The 21392-nt window shown below is 47.1% G+C and overlaps 1 protein-coding gene across 2 annotated transcripts in view; it reads left to right on the forward strand.

Moving 5' to 3' along the window:
* The window catches only part of STK10 (serine/threonine kinase 10), an 82864-nt gene that overhangs the window by 14421 nt on the left and 47051 nt on the right, over window positions 1–21392 (forward strand). For both annotated transcript variants that reach the window (XM_005298050.5, XM_065555897.1), the window contains exon 2: window positions 7291–7455. In XM_005298050.5, the coding sequence (XP_005298107.2) occupies window positions 7291–7455 (165 nt within the window). The remainder of the gene's footprint in view (window positions 1–7290; window positions 7456–21392) is intronic.

Below are 21392 nucleotides of genomic sequence, written 5' to 3' on the forward strand. Positions count from 1 at the left end.
TGTTTAGTGCTGCTTATTCATAGCAATGGGCCCACAGGGCAGTACTGGTTTCGACATACAGATTCCCTTTCTTGAGTCACTGGTTCGCTGGGTTTGAAATCGGAGCAGCAGGTGCTCTGACTACTGGCTCAGAAAGTTATCTGCTCTTATGCAGACTTCCTCTGAAATGTGACTTTGTAACTTCCTCTAGCAGTGTTCAGTAAATCTGCCTTCTCTGCCCCAGCTGACCTGCAGGCCATGGAGGAGAGAGGGCTCTGCTCTTTCCGTCTCTGCTGTTAAGCAGCTCCAGCCTCGTCTTCCCTGAATCGATACCAGTAGTCTCCTACTTCCATTAATGGGGAGAAGAGAAGAGGAAGCTGAGATGGTCAAAAATGTAACTGCTTCAGTGCTGCCTAAAGTACAACGCCTGGTTGGAAAGCTAGCAGTTCCTGTGCTGTTAACCCGATTGGGGACAGCCTTAAAGTCTCATTGGGTATGTCTACACTGCAATTCAAAACCTGCAGCTGGCCCATCTGGCTCAAGCAGCCCCTTAGCTTGCACCCCTTAATTTTGTCTGTTTAATCTGTTTAATAGGGCTGTGCACTTTGAGTCTTAGGCCATTGTGTGCTAGTCCATTAGTGCTGACTGGGTTTGGCTAGTTACCAGCCAGGGGAGACGTCCCTGCCCTGAGGAGTTTCCAGCCCATACAAGTACTGCGTTAAGTATTCAATCTAAACGGATACATAAGCATATAGTTTCCTAAAACATCCTGTTTTCTGAATAAGAATTGCTCATACCCAGAGGGAGACTGTAACAGGGGGTTGCTCTGTTGTTACTCAGCCTGTTAGTCATAGTAACACCCCTCACTGGAATGGAGACTGTTCCTCTGGGGGGTTTGAGCTGCTTTGCAAGCCCTGATTTCATGAGGCCTTGCAGTCTTTTTACTATGGGGCAAACTGAGGCAGAGAGGGAAGTGGCTTGCCCAGACTTCACAACAGTTAGTGGGAACAGATCTCCTGCTCAAATCTGCCTAATCTCCAACTCTTCAGTGCTGTCAAGCTTCTAAGAAACATTTAACATGGTTGAAGTCTCTCTAGCAAGGGTGTCCTGTAGGTCTCTGCTAGCAAGTTTCTGGTAGTGCCATGGCCAGTTTTGTAAGTTGGGCTATTGTGTCCTGAGGTTTTTCCCCTTGGGTCAGAACACAGGTGCTCTAGCACTCTCTCTCTTTCTGCCAGTGGGATGTGTCACCATGCCTAGTATGACCAGCAGGGCTGTGGAATCTGCCATAGAATCCATTCCTTGGGGGGACAATTGTGCTTCAGAGTCAAAGCTTTTGGCTAGATCCCTGCAACTTCTGCAGTGTGGTTCTGCATTTTCAGTGCAACGTTCTGCCTCATCATTCTTAATTTTAATATAAAATTACACTGGTGCAATGGCTCATGTTCCTGGCTATGGTAGTAAATATCATATTTACCGTCAATAATATCCCTTTAAAAAGTTCAGAACTTCCCCAGAATTCCTATCCACTGCATCAGAGCAAAGGCCCCTTGCTGTGGAATGGGGGCCGGGGGGAGGGCTTGACAACTAAGCACCTAGGAGAGGGCAGGGGTCCCTTCCCCACCCCTCATTGCTCTGTGCACTGCATATGGCACCTCAGTGCAAATCGGAAATTAGAGGGGATGCTGTGCTACAAATGCACCTTCTAAATGCCTGCCAAAAGGAGGCTTTATCTGGTGACCCTCTCTTCCTAAATAAATAAATAAATAAATAAAATAAAACAAAAAAGGAAGAGAGAGAAAGCTGGCAGGGAGGCAGGGCCTTCCATCTGGGCCTTCTGGCTCCCTGCACAAGTGAAACTCTGTTCGCTGAACTAATTGCAGAAGTTAGCAGTGCCACTGAGGGATGGCAACTGCACTGCAGATACATCTCCCTGGAGTAGTCTGTGGAAAAATACCCTCGCCCCCGCCCCTTTGCAAGCAGGCTTCCCTTCACACCTGCTGAATGCTCATCTTCTGCTCTCTGATATTTATATTGTAAATGGGCTGCTGCACATGAAAATGAATGTTTTTGAATTGCATGATGCTCTGAATGCGTACTGGTGGGGCTTTCTGGTGCTTCTAAAGTGACTAGTACAGTCCTCTAAATGCACTCTGGCTTCCATCTTGGAGTGGGGAGAGAAGAGGATTTGGGTTCATGAGGGTGGGAAGCCCTAGAAAGCAAATACATAGAGTGGGGCGGGGGGGGGGGAGGGGTGGACAGGACCCAGTATTTTGATTCGAGGTGTGTAACACATGAGAGCATGCATGCACCAGAGAAGGTTATTCAGCAGACTCATAGAAATGTAGGGCTGGAATGGGCCTCGCCCCTAGCATGGAGGAGAGGCAATGGTATTAGAGATGCAGATGGACTCTCTTGCCTTGGATCTGAAGTAAGAGGACCCCTCCAAGTTTGGGGAGTTTGGTTCAGGCTCATCATTAAAATAGATTGGATGTGATTCACGGTGATCCATGTCCCCTCTTGCCAGGAGAACCCGTCTGGAATTCAAGGACAGTGGCTATAAACAATGCCACTGCTGAGGACCGCTGAGTGCAGGGTCTCTGGGTGCTTCTCAAGTGCATCGGGGCACTGGAGGATGTTGAGTTTGACTGGCCTTGATCAGAGGGGAAGTGCATGCGTAGTGTTGTAACCACAAAGGGAAGCCACACCTTTTCTCACAGCACATACTTCCTCTCCCAGATCTCCACCAGCCTCTAACGCACACAGAGGCTCTATGGGGGTATTTATTCTTGCTCTGTACAGTCGTCATTGTCCATTTTTTTTTTTTTGAAAGAACTCTATTTGGAAGGCAGCACTTTCCTGTGTCTCCCACCGGTCCACTTACCCGCCCATTGCTTTTCAGTGTCCTGGTGGTAATTCATTCTTTAAAACTTAAGAGGAAAAAATTAGAGGCACCTTGTAATTGTTCCAACCTCAAGCTAGTTTTACATGTCCTAATGGAAATGGGGTCACCACCCACTTCATCCTCTTTGGGTGTATTTGGGTCAGCAAGTGCTGGATTCTTCTAAAACCGCTAGAGTACAAATCTGTTGTTTGGAGAGAGAAGACTTTACTTTCTTCTACGGTAAACTCTCTCCACGCTTCATGCAGTTTCCCCTCATTCTTTTATCCTCTGCCAGGCCACTTACTTAGTTTAGATGATACAACCATATATTGAGAGAGACTGATTCAGCTGGACCTACTTTGTTTATGCTGGGAACTAATCCTTTTCTAAGCTCTCTGCATAGGCCTTCCAAACAGATACATAAAAAGAGAAAGCAACAAGGTAGATCATAATTGGAGCCTGCCAGCATTTCCCTCTCAAACAATAACACAGAAATGTGGCTTTCCCCTTCTCTCAGGTCATGGCTGAATGCATCATGCCAAACTCTTGTATGAAAGCAGTTGCCTGCCTGCCTAGAATACTCTGCACCAAGTTTCCCTGCTTGTTCAGATGGAGGGGTATACATACAGTGTACATGGGACACTTAAAAATAAAGTGGACAGAGCACTAGGAAATGTACCATAGGGAGAACTCTTGCCTTGACAGGGAAATAGACTGGGTGACTTAAGAGGGATTTCTACTACCCCTCAAACTGCTGATTCTGTGAAATTGTGAAAACAGTCTTTGTGCAGGGTGTGACTTCCTGAGTCAGATAGCCAACAGCCAGTCCCTTCCCCTTTGGGTGAAGAATGCTAGCAGTTCTATGCCTTATAGGGAAGCTTTTTTTCTATGGACACTCGCATTCAGAGCAGACTAAAGCAAATGTACTGCCAGCCAAGTGAAATTGACTAACATCCTGATCTGTGACGCCCCACACTGCACCCTGGAGGGTGGGACTCTGAAGAATTTCGAGCTGCTGCTGAGAGTACTCTGGCTTCTGGGGAGGAGAGGGGGAAGAACACAGGAGAGAGGGGAGGAATGGATGTCTCAGGGAGTGGGAACAAGCTGCCATTGGGCATGTGAGCAGAAAAATGCATTGTCAGACCTCCCTTCCTCCTCCCCCCCCCCCCCCAAGCATCCTATGCCCAGCTTTGTGCCCTGTGTATTGGACACATCAGTCAGGCAGATGTTTAAGTGCCTGGTGTGTCACTGTTACCATTGCCTTTGTAGAGCGGTTGGCTTGGCTGGGAGACCAATGTCTGTCAATTGTTAACAAGTGGCTTGGCTAACATAATGCATTTGTTGACTTCAGTCTCTTAAATTATTTCTGGGCCCTTGGGAAGAGCAAAGTAATAAGAAAAACAATGCTGCAAACATTCCCGGATGGATGTTCAAGCAGCCTGCTGCTGGCACGGCATGGCTGCGAACAGAGGAACCACCCTGTCAATAACCTCCTTAGAGAGCAGCAGTGTGTATGTGGCTTCAGTTACTAAAATGCATCCACTGCTCAGACCCGTCCCTCATTATAAGTAACAGTCAGCATGGATTTGTCAAAAACAAATTGTGTAAAACCGACCTGATAGCCTTCTTTGACAGGCTAACAAGCCTTGTGGATAGGGGGGGGAAGCGGTAGATGTGGTATATCTTGACTTTAGTAAGGCTTTTGATACTGTCTTGCATGACTGTCTTATAAACAAACTAGGGAAATACAACCTAGATGGAGCTACTATAAGGTGGATGCGGAACTGGTTGGGAAAAATCGTTTCCAGAGTAGTCATTGGTGGTTCACAGTCATGCTGGAAGGGCATAACGAGTGGGGTCCTGCAGGGATCAGTTCTGGGTCTGGTTCTGTTCAGTATCTTCATCAATGATTTAGATAAAGGCATAGAGAGTACACTCAAAGTTTTGAGGACAATACCAAGCTGGGAGGGGTTGCAAATGCTTTGGAGTTTAGGATTAAAATTCAAAATGATCTGGACAAACTGGAGAAATGGTCTGAAGTAAATAGGATGAAATTCAATAAGGACAAATGCAAAGTACTCCATTTAGGAAGGAATAATTGGTTGCACACATACCAAATGGGAAATGACTGCCTAGGAAGCAGGGCCGGCTCCAGGGTTTTTTGCCGCCCCAAGCGGCGGGGGGGAAGCCGCGATCACGATCAGTGGCAGCTCCACCGTGCCGCTTCATTCTTCGGCGGCAGGTCCTTCCCTCTGAGACGGACTAAGGGACCCGCCGACAAAGAGCCGAACATGTCGCCCCTCTTCATTAGCCACCCCAGGCACCTGCTTGCTGCTCTGGTGCCTGGAGCCGGCCCTGCTAGGAAGGAGTATTGCGGAAAGGGATCTGGGGGTCACAGTGGATCACAAGCTAAATGAGAGTCAGCAGTGTTACGCTGTTGCAAAAAAAAGCAAACATCATTCTGGGATGTATTCATAGGAATGTTGTAAGCAAGACATGAGAAGTAATTCTGCTCTACTCCGCGCCGATTAGGCCTCAACTGGAGTATTGTGTCCAGTTCTGGGCGCCACATTTCAGGAATGATGTGAACAAATTGGAGTAAGTCCAGAGAAGAGCAACAAAAATGATTAAAGGTCTAGAAAACATGATCTGTGAGGGAAGATTGGAAAAATTAGGTTTGTTTAGTCAGAAGAAGAGAAGGCTGAGAGGGGACATAATAGTTTTCAAGTACATAAAAGGTTGTTACAAGGAGGAGGGAGAAAAATTGTTCTTCTTAACCTCTGAGGATAGCACAAGAAGCAATGGGCTTAAACTGCAGCAAGGGCGGTTTAGATTGGACATTAGGAAAAACTTCCTAACTGTCAGAGTGGTTAAGCACTGGAATAAATTGCCTAGGGAGGTTGTGGAATCTCCATCATTGGGGATTTTAAGAGCAGGTTGGACAAATACCTTTCAGGGATGGTGTAGATAATACTTAGTCCTGCCTTGAGTTCAAGGGACTGGACTAGATGACCTCTCAAGGTCCCTTCCAGTTCTATGATTATTGTCTTCATAGAAAACAGACTGTTCAGCACATTGATTTTTAAATAGCTCTTTGGGGACCTGATATGGAAGTGGTCACTCCCGTTTCCTCAGCCCCTCCTCCTTTAAAGCTGAAGTTGATCGTATAATCACTTGCATTTGGACAAAGGTACAGATCTGTCTCAACACACCCTTGAACTGTCTGTCGTTTGGGGATTATACCCTAGTCCCTAGGCAGTATTGCGTTGGGGGCAGGGTAGTTCAGATCACAGATGCTGGTGTGATTGGAGGCTGATGCTTTGTGTGGAAAGAAGACCATACTGCCCATTTGCATATGTTGGCATTTCCCCTCACTGGTAGCATGCAGTATAATGGATGCAAGTGTCGATTAGAGCTTGTTTCTCTTGACTGAGAGTGACAATAATTTGAGTGACAAGGTGGGTGAGGTAATACCTTTTATTGGACCAACTTCTGTTGGTGAGAGACAAGCTTGCAATCTGAATGTCATTTCTGGCTGCTTCAGTTACTCTGAACGCTGATCTGATTTAAGAAGCAGGGAGGGAAGGAGAACCAGGGGAGGAACACTTCAGCTGATGTGGTGCAGCTTGAGATAAACAAAGCTGTTGCTAGTATATCTGGCCCTTATCATTGGTTAAATAAGCCCTCTGGAGGATGTGGGCAAGGGAGTATGTCTCATGTCTTCCCCAACTTGATCTAAGGCTTCCAGAAGTGCCATGGCAACAAAGATCAATAAAACATAAGGTGCTAGCTTGTCAAGGAAAGTTAGATTTAACTTCTGCTGCAGCTTTGCCCTGTTTTCACCACCACCAAACAGCTACCTGAGGGCCCCATCTCCATTATGCACAGCTACATTGGCAAATGCTAAGCATGTATAGGGGGCAGGGGGAAATTCCAAGACTGGAGCTGGTTCAGAGCTATACAGCAGGAGGCTTTGCTTTGTAAAACTCTTTATGGTCTCAGCGTTTTCTGAGATGCTGAGCACTGCAGTTCTCGCCAAAACCAAGGGGATTTGTGGATCCCGTAGGACTTTTGAAAATCAGGCCATTATATCTTCTGCTATAGGGCAGTCTTAGCTTCCAACTCCTTCACGGTAACATTGATGGGGTCTGTCTCTTGACTTCTTGGAAACCATCTTCCCTCCTGCAGTGAAGTGGCGGTGACGAAGAAACTGGAGAACGGTAAGAGGGATTTTTGTCACCTTACATCAGTAATCCTATCCCTGGGTCTGTGTAGCAAAGCTGCATCTGCACATTCTCCCCACTTTTATAGCAGGCACTTCCTAAAGGAGTTGAGGGTGAGAATTGGGAGAAAGGAGACTGGGTTAACACCAAAGCCTCATCTTGTTTTTTCCTTAGGTCCATGTATTTACTGTGGGTTTTACATTACAGGCCAAGAATAAGGAGACAGGGGCATTAGCTGCTGCAAAAGTCATCGAGGCTAAGAGTGACGAGGAACTGGAGGATTATATGGTGGAGATTGAAATCTTGGCAACCTGTGATCACCCATACATTGTCAAGCTCCTGGGATCATTTTATCATGACAGCAAACTGTGGGTAAGAGGCTGTTACTGCATGCTATCCCCTCTTTTGTACATTCTTCATTCTCTCCATGCTGTGCTGGGAAGGCAAAAACACACTGGCTCATGGCAAAGCGACCTCCGTAGAGCCTCTGACATTCTGAAAGTCTCTGGGAGTTGCGAGCAAGGCACAAAGTGTGCACTAGACACTTCTCATAGTCACCGGGTCTCCCTCCTTCTTCTCATTGGACGAGCTGCTTAGGAACTGCCCAGACAAGCTCCCGAGACTCTCTCCTTAGGAAAAACACCGCAGTGGTTGTATGTTCTGTCCATTCACAAGTGCTTATGTAGGGCAAGAGCCTCGTTTTCCTGTTGGAGATTACAAAAAGGTTTAAAAGCCCATTTTCTCCCTGCGCCCCCTTCTGTCCCCCAATTCTCCACCCAGCCCCTCTTATTATGGAACCTGATTTAAGAGGAATCTGGACAGGTTTCTAAACGGCATGAGTCATTATTGCAGTTTAGGCTTCTGTGGTACAGTTCTGTAGGAACTGATGCTAAGAACTTAGCTCCAGGAAATGTGGAAAGCCCTCACCTGGAATGAGCCTCCTTGCATATATGCTTAAAACTTCTGGGCATTCTGTTGCTGTAACATAAAATGCAATCAAACTGGTTACTTCAGTGGCCAGTTACCGTAAAACTGGAAGAACGGCTCCATAATGGTACACTCCTGCCCCCCCCCCCACCCTTCTCTGACAACATACACTACTTAGTAATCATTCCCCTTGTGTTAGAGGAAAACCCTCTGATATTCAGTGTGCGGCTGCAGGGAGGGTAGAAGGGGTTGTGGTGCTAGAGAAGGATTCCCCTTTCCCTGCTGGATTCAGACTGTGGTGTACGTGTCCGTGAGGATGCCTGTATGGGGCTCCAGAAATTGGGATGTATGTAGATCTTTCACCAATGTATTCTGTTCCCTCTCTGTTCACATCTGCCAGTACAGCTGCCCCTTCTTGCAACTACATCTGGGTGGCCCTAGAAGCCTTCACGGCTATAATGTCAAACCATAAGCGTGCAAGATGCTGTGTTCCCGAGCAATCTTAATGCCCTTCCCCTCAAGCATCTTCACAGCCTCCCAGCAGATTCCTGAAGACTCTCTATTCATAGATTATAGGCCAGAAGGGACCACTCTGATCTAGTCTGACCTCCTGGTAGCACAAGCCATGTGACTTCCCTGAATTAATTCCTGTTTGAACTAGAGCATGTCTTTGAGGAAAAACATCCAATCTTGATTTAAAAATTGCCCATAACAGAAAATCCACCACGACCCTTGGAAAGTTGTTACAGTGATTAATTACCCTCACTGTTAAACTTAAACTAGTGACTTCTGAAATCTGAATGTGGAACTCTACTAGCTGGTAAGGTCACTGGCATCTGAGAGATGAAATGCTAAAGCCAGGGTCTCTTGCTTCACGTTAGACTATGCTAGGATGCAGCCCAGACCGAAGCCTGTCGTGCCAGCATGTATCAGTGTCCTTTCTGAGAAGTGCACTAACGCTCTCCCTGTCTCCTGTGGCTTGCCATAAATCAAGGTTAAATGTGCAGCATTTGAGCTCTTAAATGTGAGCCTCAAACCCTCCTTTTCATGAGCACTGCAAGTCTGAAGGGAAGACGGCTTGCACGTTGTCTTGAGAACTAGCATTCAGATGGCAACTGATCTTCGTTTTAAGCGTCACGTTAGGTTCAAGCATCAAAATAAATCTCTAACCTTCCAGCAAAGTGAAAGGCAAACATCCTTATGAGGGAATTCAGGGAGTCTACTGACACTGTGACTTTTCCAGAAATCAAAAAGTCAAACAAATCGACAAGCTCAGGATTAGAGACCAGACTTGTCTTACTCTATACCAGTGGTTTTCAAGCTGCTGGTCATGACCCAGTAGTGGGTCGCGGAATGTAAGGCACTGGGTTGCGGCAGCTCTGGTCAGCACCGCTGACCGGGCCATTAAAAGTCCCGTCGGCCTTGCTGCCCGGCTAAGGCAGGCTAGTCCCTACCTGTTCTGACACCGCAATGTGCCCCGGAAGTGTCCAGCAGCAAGGCTGGCTCCTAGGCTGCCCGAGCCCCAGCTCTGCACTCCGGCCGATGGGAGCTGGGGGGGCGGTGCCTGCAGGCAAGAGCTGTGCGGAGCCCGCTTGTGCGCCTCCGCCTAGGAGCTGGACCTACTGCTGGCTGCTTCTGGGGCACAGCGCGGTTCGCAGTGCCAGGACAGGCGGAAAGCCTGTCTCTGCACTCCAGCTGCGCCGCTGACGGGGAGCCGCCCAAGGTAAACCCACGCCCCAATCCCCAGCCCATTCCTGCACCCCAAACCCCTCATCCCTGGCCCCACCCGAGACCCTGCACCCTGACCCCTTCCCACACCCCAACCCCCAGCCCTGAGCCCCCCAAACCCAGAGCCCTCATCTGCACCCCCAGCCCAGGGCCTTCCCCCCAGCTCAGAGCCCCCTCCCACACCCTGAACCCCTTATTCTCAGCCCCACTCCACAGCCCTGAGCCCCTCCCACATCCCAAACCCCTCATCTCCAGCTCTGTTGGGTCGTGGGCATCAACTATTTTCTTCAACTGGGTTGCCAGAAAAAAAATTTGAAAACCACTGCTCTGTACCTTCCCCACTCCATTTCTGCCTCCTTCAGCTTCCCCTCACTTTAACTAGTCAGCCTGATTTATTTATTGGCCTCTGTTTTCTAAAACATCAGCTTGTTCTTCCCACCTCCTCCCTCCGTAGGAAGCTTTCCTTCCTTCCTGTAGGAAATTCTGCCTTTCCCCTTTGCTCTGCTTTTCTCTGCAAAGCACTGAGTAACGTGTCATTGTCTGCTGACCTACTAAAATTAAACGGTCCTTTAGAAACTAATGAAACAAGATATCCCGGTATCAAAACCTCCCATGAGGGGAAATCTTCTTGTACCTCAGTCCATTGTTAGGTGGCTAGTGTTCTATTTTTGGTTATTTGCAAGTGGCATTTGTCTTTCACCATTTATGCTGTTCATTTAACTACTCCTGTGTTTCACTGGGCTCGTAGGAAGTAAACAGGCCAGGAAGTTCCACTCTTAGTTACATCTACACAGCAGCTAGGAAGTGTAGTTCCCTGCTTGGATAGACATGTGCCAGCTCTGATTCAGCTAGTTACCAAAAATAGCTGTGTGGCTGCTGCTCAGGCTAGTTGCCTGAGTACAAACCCACCCAAGAGCCTAGCCTCAAACAACATTTCCAAGATTCTCTTGCAACAAATACAAGGCTGCAGCTTTTGGGTTGCAAACGTTGCAGGGGAATGTTTGCATCCAAATGGGGGTGGGTTTATTTTGTTGTTTTAAGAACATACATTTCTGGTAAATAGAATGGTGTAAAAACTTTTTCTCCTGGAGGTGTTCAGAAGCCAGAGAGGCAGAACCTACGGCGTTTTTGGCTCAGACGGTCAGTGCAGGAGCAAAGCCCTGTTGGAACACTCCAGCGGAAGGAAAGCTGAGTGCTGTGCCGTATCAGCAGTGCAGTGGGGTTCCCCAGGGTTCTGAGAGTGGCATGAAGGAGTGCCCCAAGTGTAGAGGCGTTGCAGGGCTTCGCCTGGCCAGTGGTCATGACTTACTCAGCCTCCCTGTCGGTGGCACGTTCCGCTCCCAGTATCTTATTGCTGTGTAATGCTGACCGACCCTGGCTGTCGGTGGGCGGGATCGAATCTGGGGCCTCTGAAGCTTAGGGCATGAGCCTCTACTGCAGGAGCTACTGGCTGTTAGCTAAGGCTGTAGAGCAGACTCCTTTTATCTCTGTCTCGAAGGTGTGTGGGTTACAGCTGCAGCCTGCGTAACACGGACACTGAAGTCTCAATAGACTGAAGTCCATGTTCCAGTGCTGGCCCCGGTATTGAGACGTTAACTGAGCTGATAGAGCAAGTGCTCCTGAATTAATAATGAAAAGATGTGAAGAAACCTGGGATTCAGCAGCATCCGCTTTTAGCGTTGCTGTGAGCTCCAATCACTGCCCTCACAGTTCCCGTGTTTGGGGGTCAGGGTTTTGCCTCATTTTTGGTAGGCAGCTAAGTGCGGTGTTTGTGGCGCTAACTTCTGCACGGGGGAAAGTGTATAAAATGCTCCCGACCCTGAAGTAGGTTCATTTAAACTAAATATTCACCCTTATTTTGGTCCCTGGCAATCCCTGAGCTATATAAAGTTGAGTGAAAAGAAGCCCCTGCATTCTGGAGTGTGAGAGTGAAAGCCTGCTGCAGGCCACAGGTGTAAACAGTGTGAGTTTGGACACTCCATGAACTTTATGGGATGGAGTTGTCCTCATTACAACATTCTGCGCTGAGGAATTTTAAGTTGCAATACATCCCCATGATGCTGTGCTCCATGCACCGTGCCAATAGTTACTGACTCACTTCACTTCCTTCTGCTCTTGGCAAGAGCTAAGCAAGCTTGTGCTACTTATAAACAGCCCCAAGAAGCTCCCAGAATTGCAGTGTTGCCAACTCTCATGATTTTTATCGCGAGCCTGGCGATATTTGGTGTGTGTTTCTTAAAGCCCAGCTGTTGGAATTGGGGCACTAAACGAGGGTGGAGACCCTCATGCAAATAAAAGCAAGTTTATAGCCCTTGTGGGTGGGGAGCAAAGCTTGCAAACGTGACCTGAGTGCAGCCTATGGGATCAGGAACCTGAAGGCAATCTGCCACCTGCCCCCAATATCTATTATTAAAAATAATCTCAACTCTTTGGGGCCTGGGCCTCATGGTTTTTGAATGCTTGGGGTTGGCACTACTGAACTTTCTCTTCTTGGGGAGAGAATATAGTAGCTGTTGGATGCACTGTCTTCTTCATTGCTTATTGACTTCTAGGCCTTGGCTACACTGGTGCTGTACAGCGCTGCAACTTGCTGCGCTCAGGGGTGTGAGCAATTTCACACCCCCCCCCCCCCTGAGCGCAGTGAGTGCAGCGCTGCAAGCTACTCCCCTCGGAGAAGTGGAGTACATGCAGCGCTGCGAGAGAGCTCTCACAGCGCTGGCGGCGCGACTACACTTGCTGTGGCAGCGCTGTGAATTCCCGAGTGTAGCCAAGGCCTTAGATACTGCCTGTGTTAGGAGCTGTAGAAATGCTTCGAGCAGATAAGGAATGGCCCTGGGCCAGAGGAGCTTGCAGTCTCCTACTTTCAAATGTCTCCATCTGTTTAAGTGTGTGTTCTCTTGTGGGTGGGGGCGGAACTTCTCTTGGACTGACGTTTTCTCCACCAGCCTTTATTCTGAGCACCTGACTTTTGACCTCCAGAGAGGGAGTTTGGCTTACAGCTTGACAGTCTGTTTTAACAGTAACAAATATATCCCTTTTGCATCCTGTATAGAAAAGTGCTGTGAACTTAATACAGAATTAGAACCTCTCAGTGTGAAATCCTGGGCCAGTTGAAGTCGGTGGGAGTTTTTCCATTGTTTTTCAGTAAAACCAGGCAAGAAACCCAGAGGTTTCTTGGACCATTCTATAGAATGGATAGAGGATCATTCATATCTCCCTGCTATGGACTTTTACAGGTGGGTTGAAAAACCTAAGTTAAATCAATAGATTTTTAGGGTAATTTGTATAAAACCCTATTGCTTTAACCCCTATTAATGTCTACAAAGCTCTTCCATAAGGTGTGAGGTTCTAATTGAAGTAAGCTGTGGGTGGGATACTTTTACTGCTTTGCTATAAACTGTGGTTATGTAACTGAAACCCTATTGTCTTGTAAATAGGCTTTTTCCTGAGACCAAAGCTAAAACCTCATGCTGCCCTAGCCCAGTAATTTACCTTTGCCAGAGCACATCTGTAGGCCATCAGAGTTTATTTCGCTAATGGCTTGGCTTAGTTGCTCAGTTTATGGAATTGGCCTAGTTTGCTTGCTCTGTATGTGTAAATACCTAACTGAAGTAGATTCCGTTACCTTGCAAGTATTTCACTTCCACCACGAAAACCCTTTGAATTTTCAGTGAGCAGAGAAACATGTTTGTTTCGATCATTGTGCATATTGCATGGACATTGTGTGGGCTTCCTGAATTCCGGTCGTATGTAACTATCCATATGGCACTATCACATGTCCCATGGCCACGGGACTATATCATGTCCCTGTCTTTGCATTCCAGATCTAATTGGGCGGGAAAAAGGGAAAGAACATTGGGCTACACTCTGTCGAAGCCATCAAAGGGGGCAGTGAGGTTGGGGAGGGACAGTGTGGGCAAAAATAAGACTAATGTAACTAGAGAGGAGAACTGAAGTCCTGGATATGAAATTAACCTTTTCACACTAGTATGTCCTGTTGCATCCGTTTCTAGTGATGGCCTTTGCTCTGGGAAACACCCAGCTTCAAAGATCCTTATCTTGGTGCCATTTGCTTTTGATGGTGCATTCAGCAGGTTTCTGTTCCCTTTCTCTGTACCAGTTCATACCAAGCATTCTTGAAAATCCTGCATCATCATAAAAAGTTCTTTGCCTGTTGCCCCAGGGTACTGAGTCCTGTGAGGTGTTGGGTGGCTTTTAACTACTTTTAACTGGAAATAATGTTTTTTGTTTTTTTGTTTTTTAAAGCTGACACTGAAGTATCAGATTTACTATGTTAAGTCCAGCTGTAACAACTTTAAATACCAGGGAAATATTATCCCTTATACAGTGAGCTTGAGCCATAGAAAGGTGTATTCATCAGATACCATGTGTACAAGATACATTCCCAGGATGTTTTTTTCCCCAGAGTCCTTTCCCCTGGAGATTAATACTGTTTTGTTTTAATGTTTAACATCTTACTTAGCAGGAGCATTGCAGGTCTAAATTGGTGCTTTACGCATTGCCTTGTGCTTTTGTAGTAAACGTTTCTCCTCCCTGAAAGTGTTTTGAACAGTTTTACTGTGATTGACACTAAATAAACCTCAGTGCAGCACAAGGAGAGACAGCACAGTTCCTGCCCTTGTTAGGTCTCTCATCAACCAATGCTTGTATCTGTGTCACTAAAATTCACCCCAAACTTGGTCTAACCAGAGAGCCACTGCACAAGCACGGCAGAGGATTCACTAGCCGCTCTATTTGTTCCTAAATACTTACCGATGCCTTAGAACTCAGATGTGACTGCTACATGATCCAGTTAATCTCTGCCTGGCTGTTGTGCGTTAGCACATCCTCGGCTTGTGGGGGATGCTTGTTTGGACTCTGACATCCAGGTAGTTCACTCTGAGGACTGGAACAGGGTAGCACAAACTGGCTCCTGCAGATTGCTTAAATGAGTGATTGGCTTTTTGCGCAGTGTGAAATTGCCAGGACCTGGGGGCTTATCCTCAGCTGGTGTTGAAATCAGTGGAGCCATGACAATTTATATTAGCTGAGGACCTGCTCCTTGTATTTTGCTACCGCAGGCTCACTGTTCCACTGGGTCTTCCAGTGCTTGTTACACCTGGTATATGACCAGAACGTCATACATTCCAAAGTATTGACAAACTTAAAGTTACAGGTGCAGCAGGAATATTTATCTTTGAGGTGGGGTGCTTCTGCCTTATCTAGGTCATCTAGTGAATGTCAGTTTTTATTGTACCCGAGAGACATGTTTGTTTGTTTGTTTCTTTATGAACTCACACAGGAAAATGATAAAAGACAAAAACACGCTATGCCCTGTGGGTGAACACTTTTCACAAAGCGATCCCTCTATCTGACCTGTCAGTCCTCAAAGGAAACCTGCACAACGCTTTCAGAAGACTAGCCTGGGAAGTTAATTTCATTACCCATAAATATGAGGGCGCTATAGATGGGATGGAGGTAAATCCTATCTCGCCATGTTACTCCCTACGTGCACTATCACTGATTTTATTAAATGAAATGCCAAGAACATAAAATTTGCACATAAATTGATATTAATGAAGGTACTTCCAGGTGGGGACAATACAGTGACTCAAAACCAAACTGAGAGCCCATCCTGCGATGAGTGATAAATTGCAGCTTTGATCTTACAGCATTCCTCTGTGGACGTAACTTGAAGATTTCTTTTTTCTTTTTTTTAAAAGTGCTTTTACAAACCCCTGAGAGCCATGGAAATGTTTCCATTGACTTAAAAATATTCCATAAAAACAATTAAGAAATGCAAATAAACATTTTCCCTGCTGTGTTTCCAACCCAAGCATCCTAGCACTGTGATCACTTAGGAAAATCTAAGGCCTTGGCTACACTTGCGAGTTACCGTGCAATAAAGGAGCTCTGGGCGCCCTAGCTCACTCCCCCTCCACACTGCAAGGCACGTAGAGCACTCTGAATCCACGGCTACAGCGCTGCTGTACTCCACCTCGGAGAGTGGAATAACGTTTGCTGCGCCCCCGCTGGAGCGCCGCAGCGCCAGTGTGGATGAAGTGTTGCATTACTATGCTCTGATCAGCCTCTGGAAACGTCCTATAATCCCCTTAAATCAAGTGGCAATTCTTGTCATTGTTTTGAATCACTGTAGGAATGCGGATATGCCCTTTTGAAAGCTCCGTTTCTGACAGCCGGGAATGCTGAGAGGGAGGGGTCTGCTGCTGTCTGAATTTACAAGACAGCATGCTGACATGCTCTCAGCCCCCCCAAAAACCCACTCTCTCTCCCCCCACATACACACAACACACTCCCTGTCACACTCCACCCCACCCCCCGCATTTGAAAAACATGTTGCAGTCACTTGCATGCTGGGATAGCTGCCCATAATGCACCACTCCCAATGCCGCTGCAAGTGCCGCAAATGTGGCCATGCCAGTGCGCAAGCAGCTGTCAGTGTGGACAGATTGCAGTGCTTTCCCTACTGCACTCTCCGAAGGCGGGTTTAACTCTCAGCGCTCTACATCTGCAAGTGTAGCCATGCCCTAAAGCTCAAAGCTGACTAGAAGCAGAAGGGAAACCGACTAGTGGCTCTCAACTGTGAAATGCTGATAGATATGTGCAAAAAGTGAATAGCCACTATCCTAACGAAGTAACATTTTAAAAATTCAATTGTAATCTATAGTGTCAGTAAAATGTCAGGAAACGTGTGCTTGATGTAATTCAGCTTATCATCTTAAACTGTGTTTCCTTTAAAAACACATCTACACCCATCACCTTCCAGGCACAAACATTGGACTGTTCAAATTGGTGAATCTTAACTGAAATTGACAGGCTCCTCCTGAATGTTTAGCTATTAAATCTTTAGTCCTCCTCCCATTAGGCAAAAGCCTGAGTGAAGGGGCCTTTAAACCATTCCTTGGGCCAGCCAACTCAAGCCATATCCGATCAGTGTGGGGAGTAAATTCCAGTTGAGAACCCTCCAACAGCAAAGGCTTTGTCCCAGGTGTTCAGACCAGGCATGTTAGCCCAGCTATTAGGGCACAACAAAGGGGGAGAGGTGGTTTCTCATTATCAATCTGCCTCTGGTCTGCGTGAAGCAGCCGGATAAGTACCACAGCAGCAAACTCTGCAGTTGGGTACTTAAAGGCCAGAGCACAATCTCAAAGGCACTAATTACTGGGATTGGCCATTCAGATGGAAGGGGGAGACTCATGAATTACCAGTCAGGCTTTGCATTTATCCTCCTACAAATTTATCCTTTGTAATACAAAGTGGAGTCATGCAGCTTTGTTCCTTTGAAAACAGGATACTGCAGTTCTCATGCCCCTGGCGTGAAGTGACATAAGTAACCCATCCCTTCACAAAGATGGCAGCTCCCAGTAGCCGTAGGCGTGCTCCATGCCTGACTCCAGAGCAGTGATTGGAATCTGTTGCCTACTTGTATTTTTGAACTGTTCTTCCCACGGGGACGCTGAGTAATGAGACTAATCAAACTGACAGGTCAGAAAGTGGAAACGCCAATGGACATCACAGGAAGTTTAACTTCCGGCCCAAAGAAACTAACTCTGGCTTACCAGGGCAATGGACTTGTCTTTGCCTTTGCCTTTTGCATCCATTTGATTAAATCGGAAGTATTTCAACCTGTGTTGTGCTTGGTTTTGAACTCAAATGGGAATGTCCCTCCCCAGCTCTCAATCATTAGTTCAAGGAAGTGTTTTGCTAGTTCAGAGTGCGAGTCTGACTCGGAGGAGTACCTGGGATACGGATCTGTGCGTTAGTGGCTTGCACAGCTAAAAGGACTTTTTTTTTTTTTTTTTTTTTTTTTTTTTTTTTTTTTAATCCTGACAATGCAAAGAAGGGAGCTTTCCCTGGTTACTAAACCAGGTGGCTGGGCACAGACTGGCACTTGTGCTCAGATACTCAAAATAGCTTTTTAAACATTTATTTAAATAAAGGGATATGTTTGTGGAAGGTGCCTTTTGAGGTTAACGGTCTGTCTGCACCCAAGAGCAGCAATGCAAGGTGCTGCCAATGCCTCTCTCTGCCAGTGTGTTTCAGCGCCCCCTTTAGGGCCCACCTTGCACTGCAGAGGGGAGGAGGATTGGTTATTTGTATTTGTGATAGCACCTAGAGACCCCAGCCTCCTTGTGCTAGGCATTGTGCAGATGTATAATAGAGATGGCCTTTGCCATGAAGAGCTTAGTCTAAGGGCGTGTCTACACTACAATCTAAGTTGACCTATGTTAGGTCGACTTACAGCCACAGCAGTAATTACACTACCCTCCTGCTGTCGCTGGTGCACGTACTCACCAGGAGCACTTCCACCAACTGAAGAGAGGCAGTGTGAGGGGCTGAAAGCCTGGGCTCTCAGCTCTGCACAGCCGCCGCGCCCGCACCCCCGCACCCTTCCCCCTCTCCCCCAGGAGCTCAGCTACTTCCCAGCTCTCGGTCCCTGCTGGGAAGGCGGGGCGGGGGGGGAACCACCTGAGGCTTCTTACCTCTGGTGGGGAGATCTGCACCTGAAGTCCCGTTGCTGCCCTACTCCCAGTGGAGAGCAGGGAGCTCAGAGGGCAGCCCAAGCCGGGAGCCTGGGGGACAGCTCGGAGCGTAGGCCCAGCTGGGGAGAGGGCTTTCTTGTCAATTTCACGGCTCTAGCCAGCAGCCAATGTAAGGAATACAGCGTCAACACAGACACTGCGTTGCCCTAACTACACTGACATAAGCCCTACGCCTCTCATGGAGGTGGAGTTATGTGTGTGTAGTAGGGCACGTATATTGGCGGGAGCAAGGCTGTAGTGTAGACATAGTTAGGTCTGCACTTATGTCGACCTAACTGTGTAGTATAGACCAAGCCTAAGACTGCAGCTCAGCCGGTGGATACAGCAGACGGGAACACGAGGTAATGATGAGACTGCTGTGATAGCATCGTTCACAGCATCACTTTATGACTGGGACAACAAATTTATTTGGAGGGTACCTTCATGTGCTGATGACTGTGGGCTGCTGCTAGCCTGAAGTATGTTTGAAGTGGTTACTTAGCAGTGAAAAGACTGTTACCAAGCTCCATTCCAGTCCCTCAGGGACTCTGCATTTCAACATGCATCCAACATGGGAATATTGGCAGTTGAATGAGAGGCAGTGCGGTCTAGTGGATATGGCACCAAACTGGGAATCAGGAGAGATGGGTTCCATTCCTGGCTCTGCCATTGACCTGCTGTGTGATGTTGGGCAAGTCACTTTCCCTTGCCATGCCTCAGTTTCCCCATCTGTGAAAATGCAGATAATGATGCTAACCACCTTTGTAAGCCACATTGAGATCTACAGATGAAAAGTACTATATAAGAGTTAAGTAGTCGTGGTGGTGGTATGATTATCGTCTTCATGCTTCATTATAGATGAAGCTCTCCATTGTGAAGTCCAAAAAGATGTGTGGTGGTTTTTGTTTGGTTGGTTTTTTGGACCTGTTGTCTTGCTGCCTCTTCCCCTGCTGATGGGGATTGATCTTTTTTTATTCCAAATATTTCGCCTTGGAGGTTATTTTGTTCTGGGAAAATGATCTATTATACTTCAAGTCCCTGGTAAATAGTGCCCTTTTCTTGTAAAGAATATTGGCAAGCTTGTAGCTGCCTATCTTACAGAGAGCTAATTATTTCACTTCCACCTACAGAATATTTGCCATGTCAGACAAGCTGTTGACATTTGGGTTTTTACTGTATTAGCAATGAGGGTTTCGCTATTATTTTATGGAGTAACCAGAGATCTCTAGTATACACGAGGGCCTGTTGCTGCCTAGGAGGGAGAGTGCAGCTGATGGGGTGGAGTGGATGCTGATTGTTCGTTGGCCCTTAGTGCACTTCTGTGTGGGTGTGACGCTGACCTTGCAGAATTCTATGAAATAGAGTTTATGAAAGACTCTCTAAACCTCTGGGCCATTTGGAGCGGATCCTGCGGGGGCACGGGGCTATATAGGCAAATTCATAGACGTTAAGTCCAAAAAGGAGCATTATGGTCATTTAGTTTGACTTCCTGCATAAAACAGGTCATACATTCTTGCTCAGGAACTTACTGGTGAGCTACAGCATCTCTCTTAGAAGGACATTCAGTCTTGATGTTAAATGTGCCAGACGGTTCACCGACAGCTCACAAGCATCATATGGGCCAAATTCAGAGCCTGAAGGCAGTGGAACTGGCACCCCTCTCTTCCAGCATGTATTAGGAAAGCAGCTAACAGGAGGGCACCGATAAAGGTGCCAAGCTAAGTAGGTGTGGGAATGTGTTCTTCTATCTTTCATTCGCCTTCTGATGGGAGTTTAACCCTTGGACTTTAGATTCTTTTATTGAGAAAAGGAATGTGGATTAAGGTACCAGGGATATCCCCTGGACTTTGTAACAAAATCGAAACTGACTTTCACTGATCAGTACAATGCTTATGTGATTAAAAATAAACAAAACCAAAAAAACCTAACCCAGAGTGGATTTAGTCAAATTTGAGGCCAGTTTATATGAGCAGTAGTTAATAAAACCAAAACCCGACAACTTTGTATTCTACGCTCTCGTATGCTCCTGAAGAAGGTAGTCCAGGTGTTTGGGGGGAAAAGAGGGAAGTTAACTGTGGGATGTAACTTGTAGCAGTGTGAAGCTGACTAGCTTTCAATCAGCATGCAGAGGGAAAAGCTGTTCTCTTACGTTATTAATAGTTCTTCTAAGGAGGATGAGTTTGTGGCAAATGGAGTGTCTCCTCTTACGGTTGGCAGAACTGCCCAGCTTCATAGTTCTGCATCAAACCTTGGTCATGCATCTGCCACAACAGTTCTCAAACTGTGGGTCGCAAACCTCATTTTAATGCAGTCGCCAGGGCTGGCGTTAGACTTGCTGGGGCCTAGGGCTGAAGCTGAAGCCCAAGGGCTTCAGCCCTGGGCGACAGGGCTCGGGCTTTGACTTCAGACCTGGGTGGTGGGGCTCAGATTACAGGCCTCTGGCCTGAGGTTGAAGCCCTTTGGCTTTGGCCCTCCCACCCAAGTGGCAGGGATCGGGATGGCTCAGGCTTTGGTCTCCCCTCCTGGGGTCATGTAGTAATTATTGTTGTCAGAAGGGGGTCGCGCTGCAATGAAGTTCGAGAACCACTGCCCTGCCAGATAGGCCAAGGGGAGGGCAGGCTGTCTGCTTCCTTTAGTCTGCTTGTTCTGTATCATAATGTGAATATTACTTTTGCCCTCTCATTTTATCAATGGCAAGTACTTTCTTTCCACAGAAGTTTAAACTTCTGCACCCCCCTGCCCCATCATGAAATGCTGCCCAGCAGTGTGTGTGCGTGCGCGCACACACATACCTGCTATAGAATATGGAGAGAGGGAGAGGCCTGATCTACGTAAAATGAGCTTTGGGAGGCCATGAGCAAGGTGGTAACAGACTCCCAGGTACAGTAGACCTGGATTTTTGATGAGACTGAATCGGCTTTTTCTGTTCTTACTGCACAAAAAGCTGGAGAAAGGGGAATTACCTCTATTGATGGTTCATTCTAATTTATGATCCGCTGCTGATCTTATCTAGCAACGCTATGTTCTAGCAAGACTCAGCCAGGGCCAAGCCTCTTGAAACTGATAACTGCGGTTAGATGCTGCCTGTTTTGTTTACTTTTGACACAGAAG

This window comes from Chrysemys picta, chromosome 8 (assembly GCF_011386835.1).
Source record: "Chrysemys picta bellii isolate R12L10 chromosome 8, ASM1138683v2, whole genome shotgun sequence".
Classification (NCBI taxonomy): Eukaryota; Metazoa; Chordata; order Testudines; family Emydidae; genus Chrysemys; species Chrysemys picta.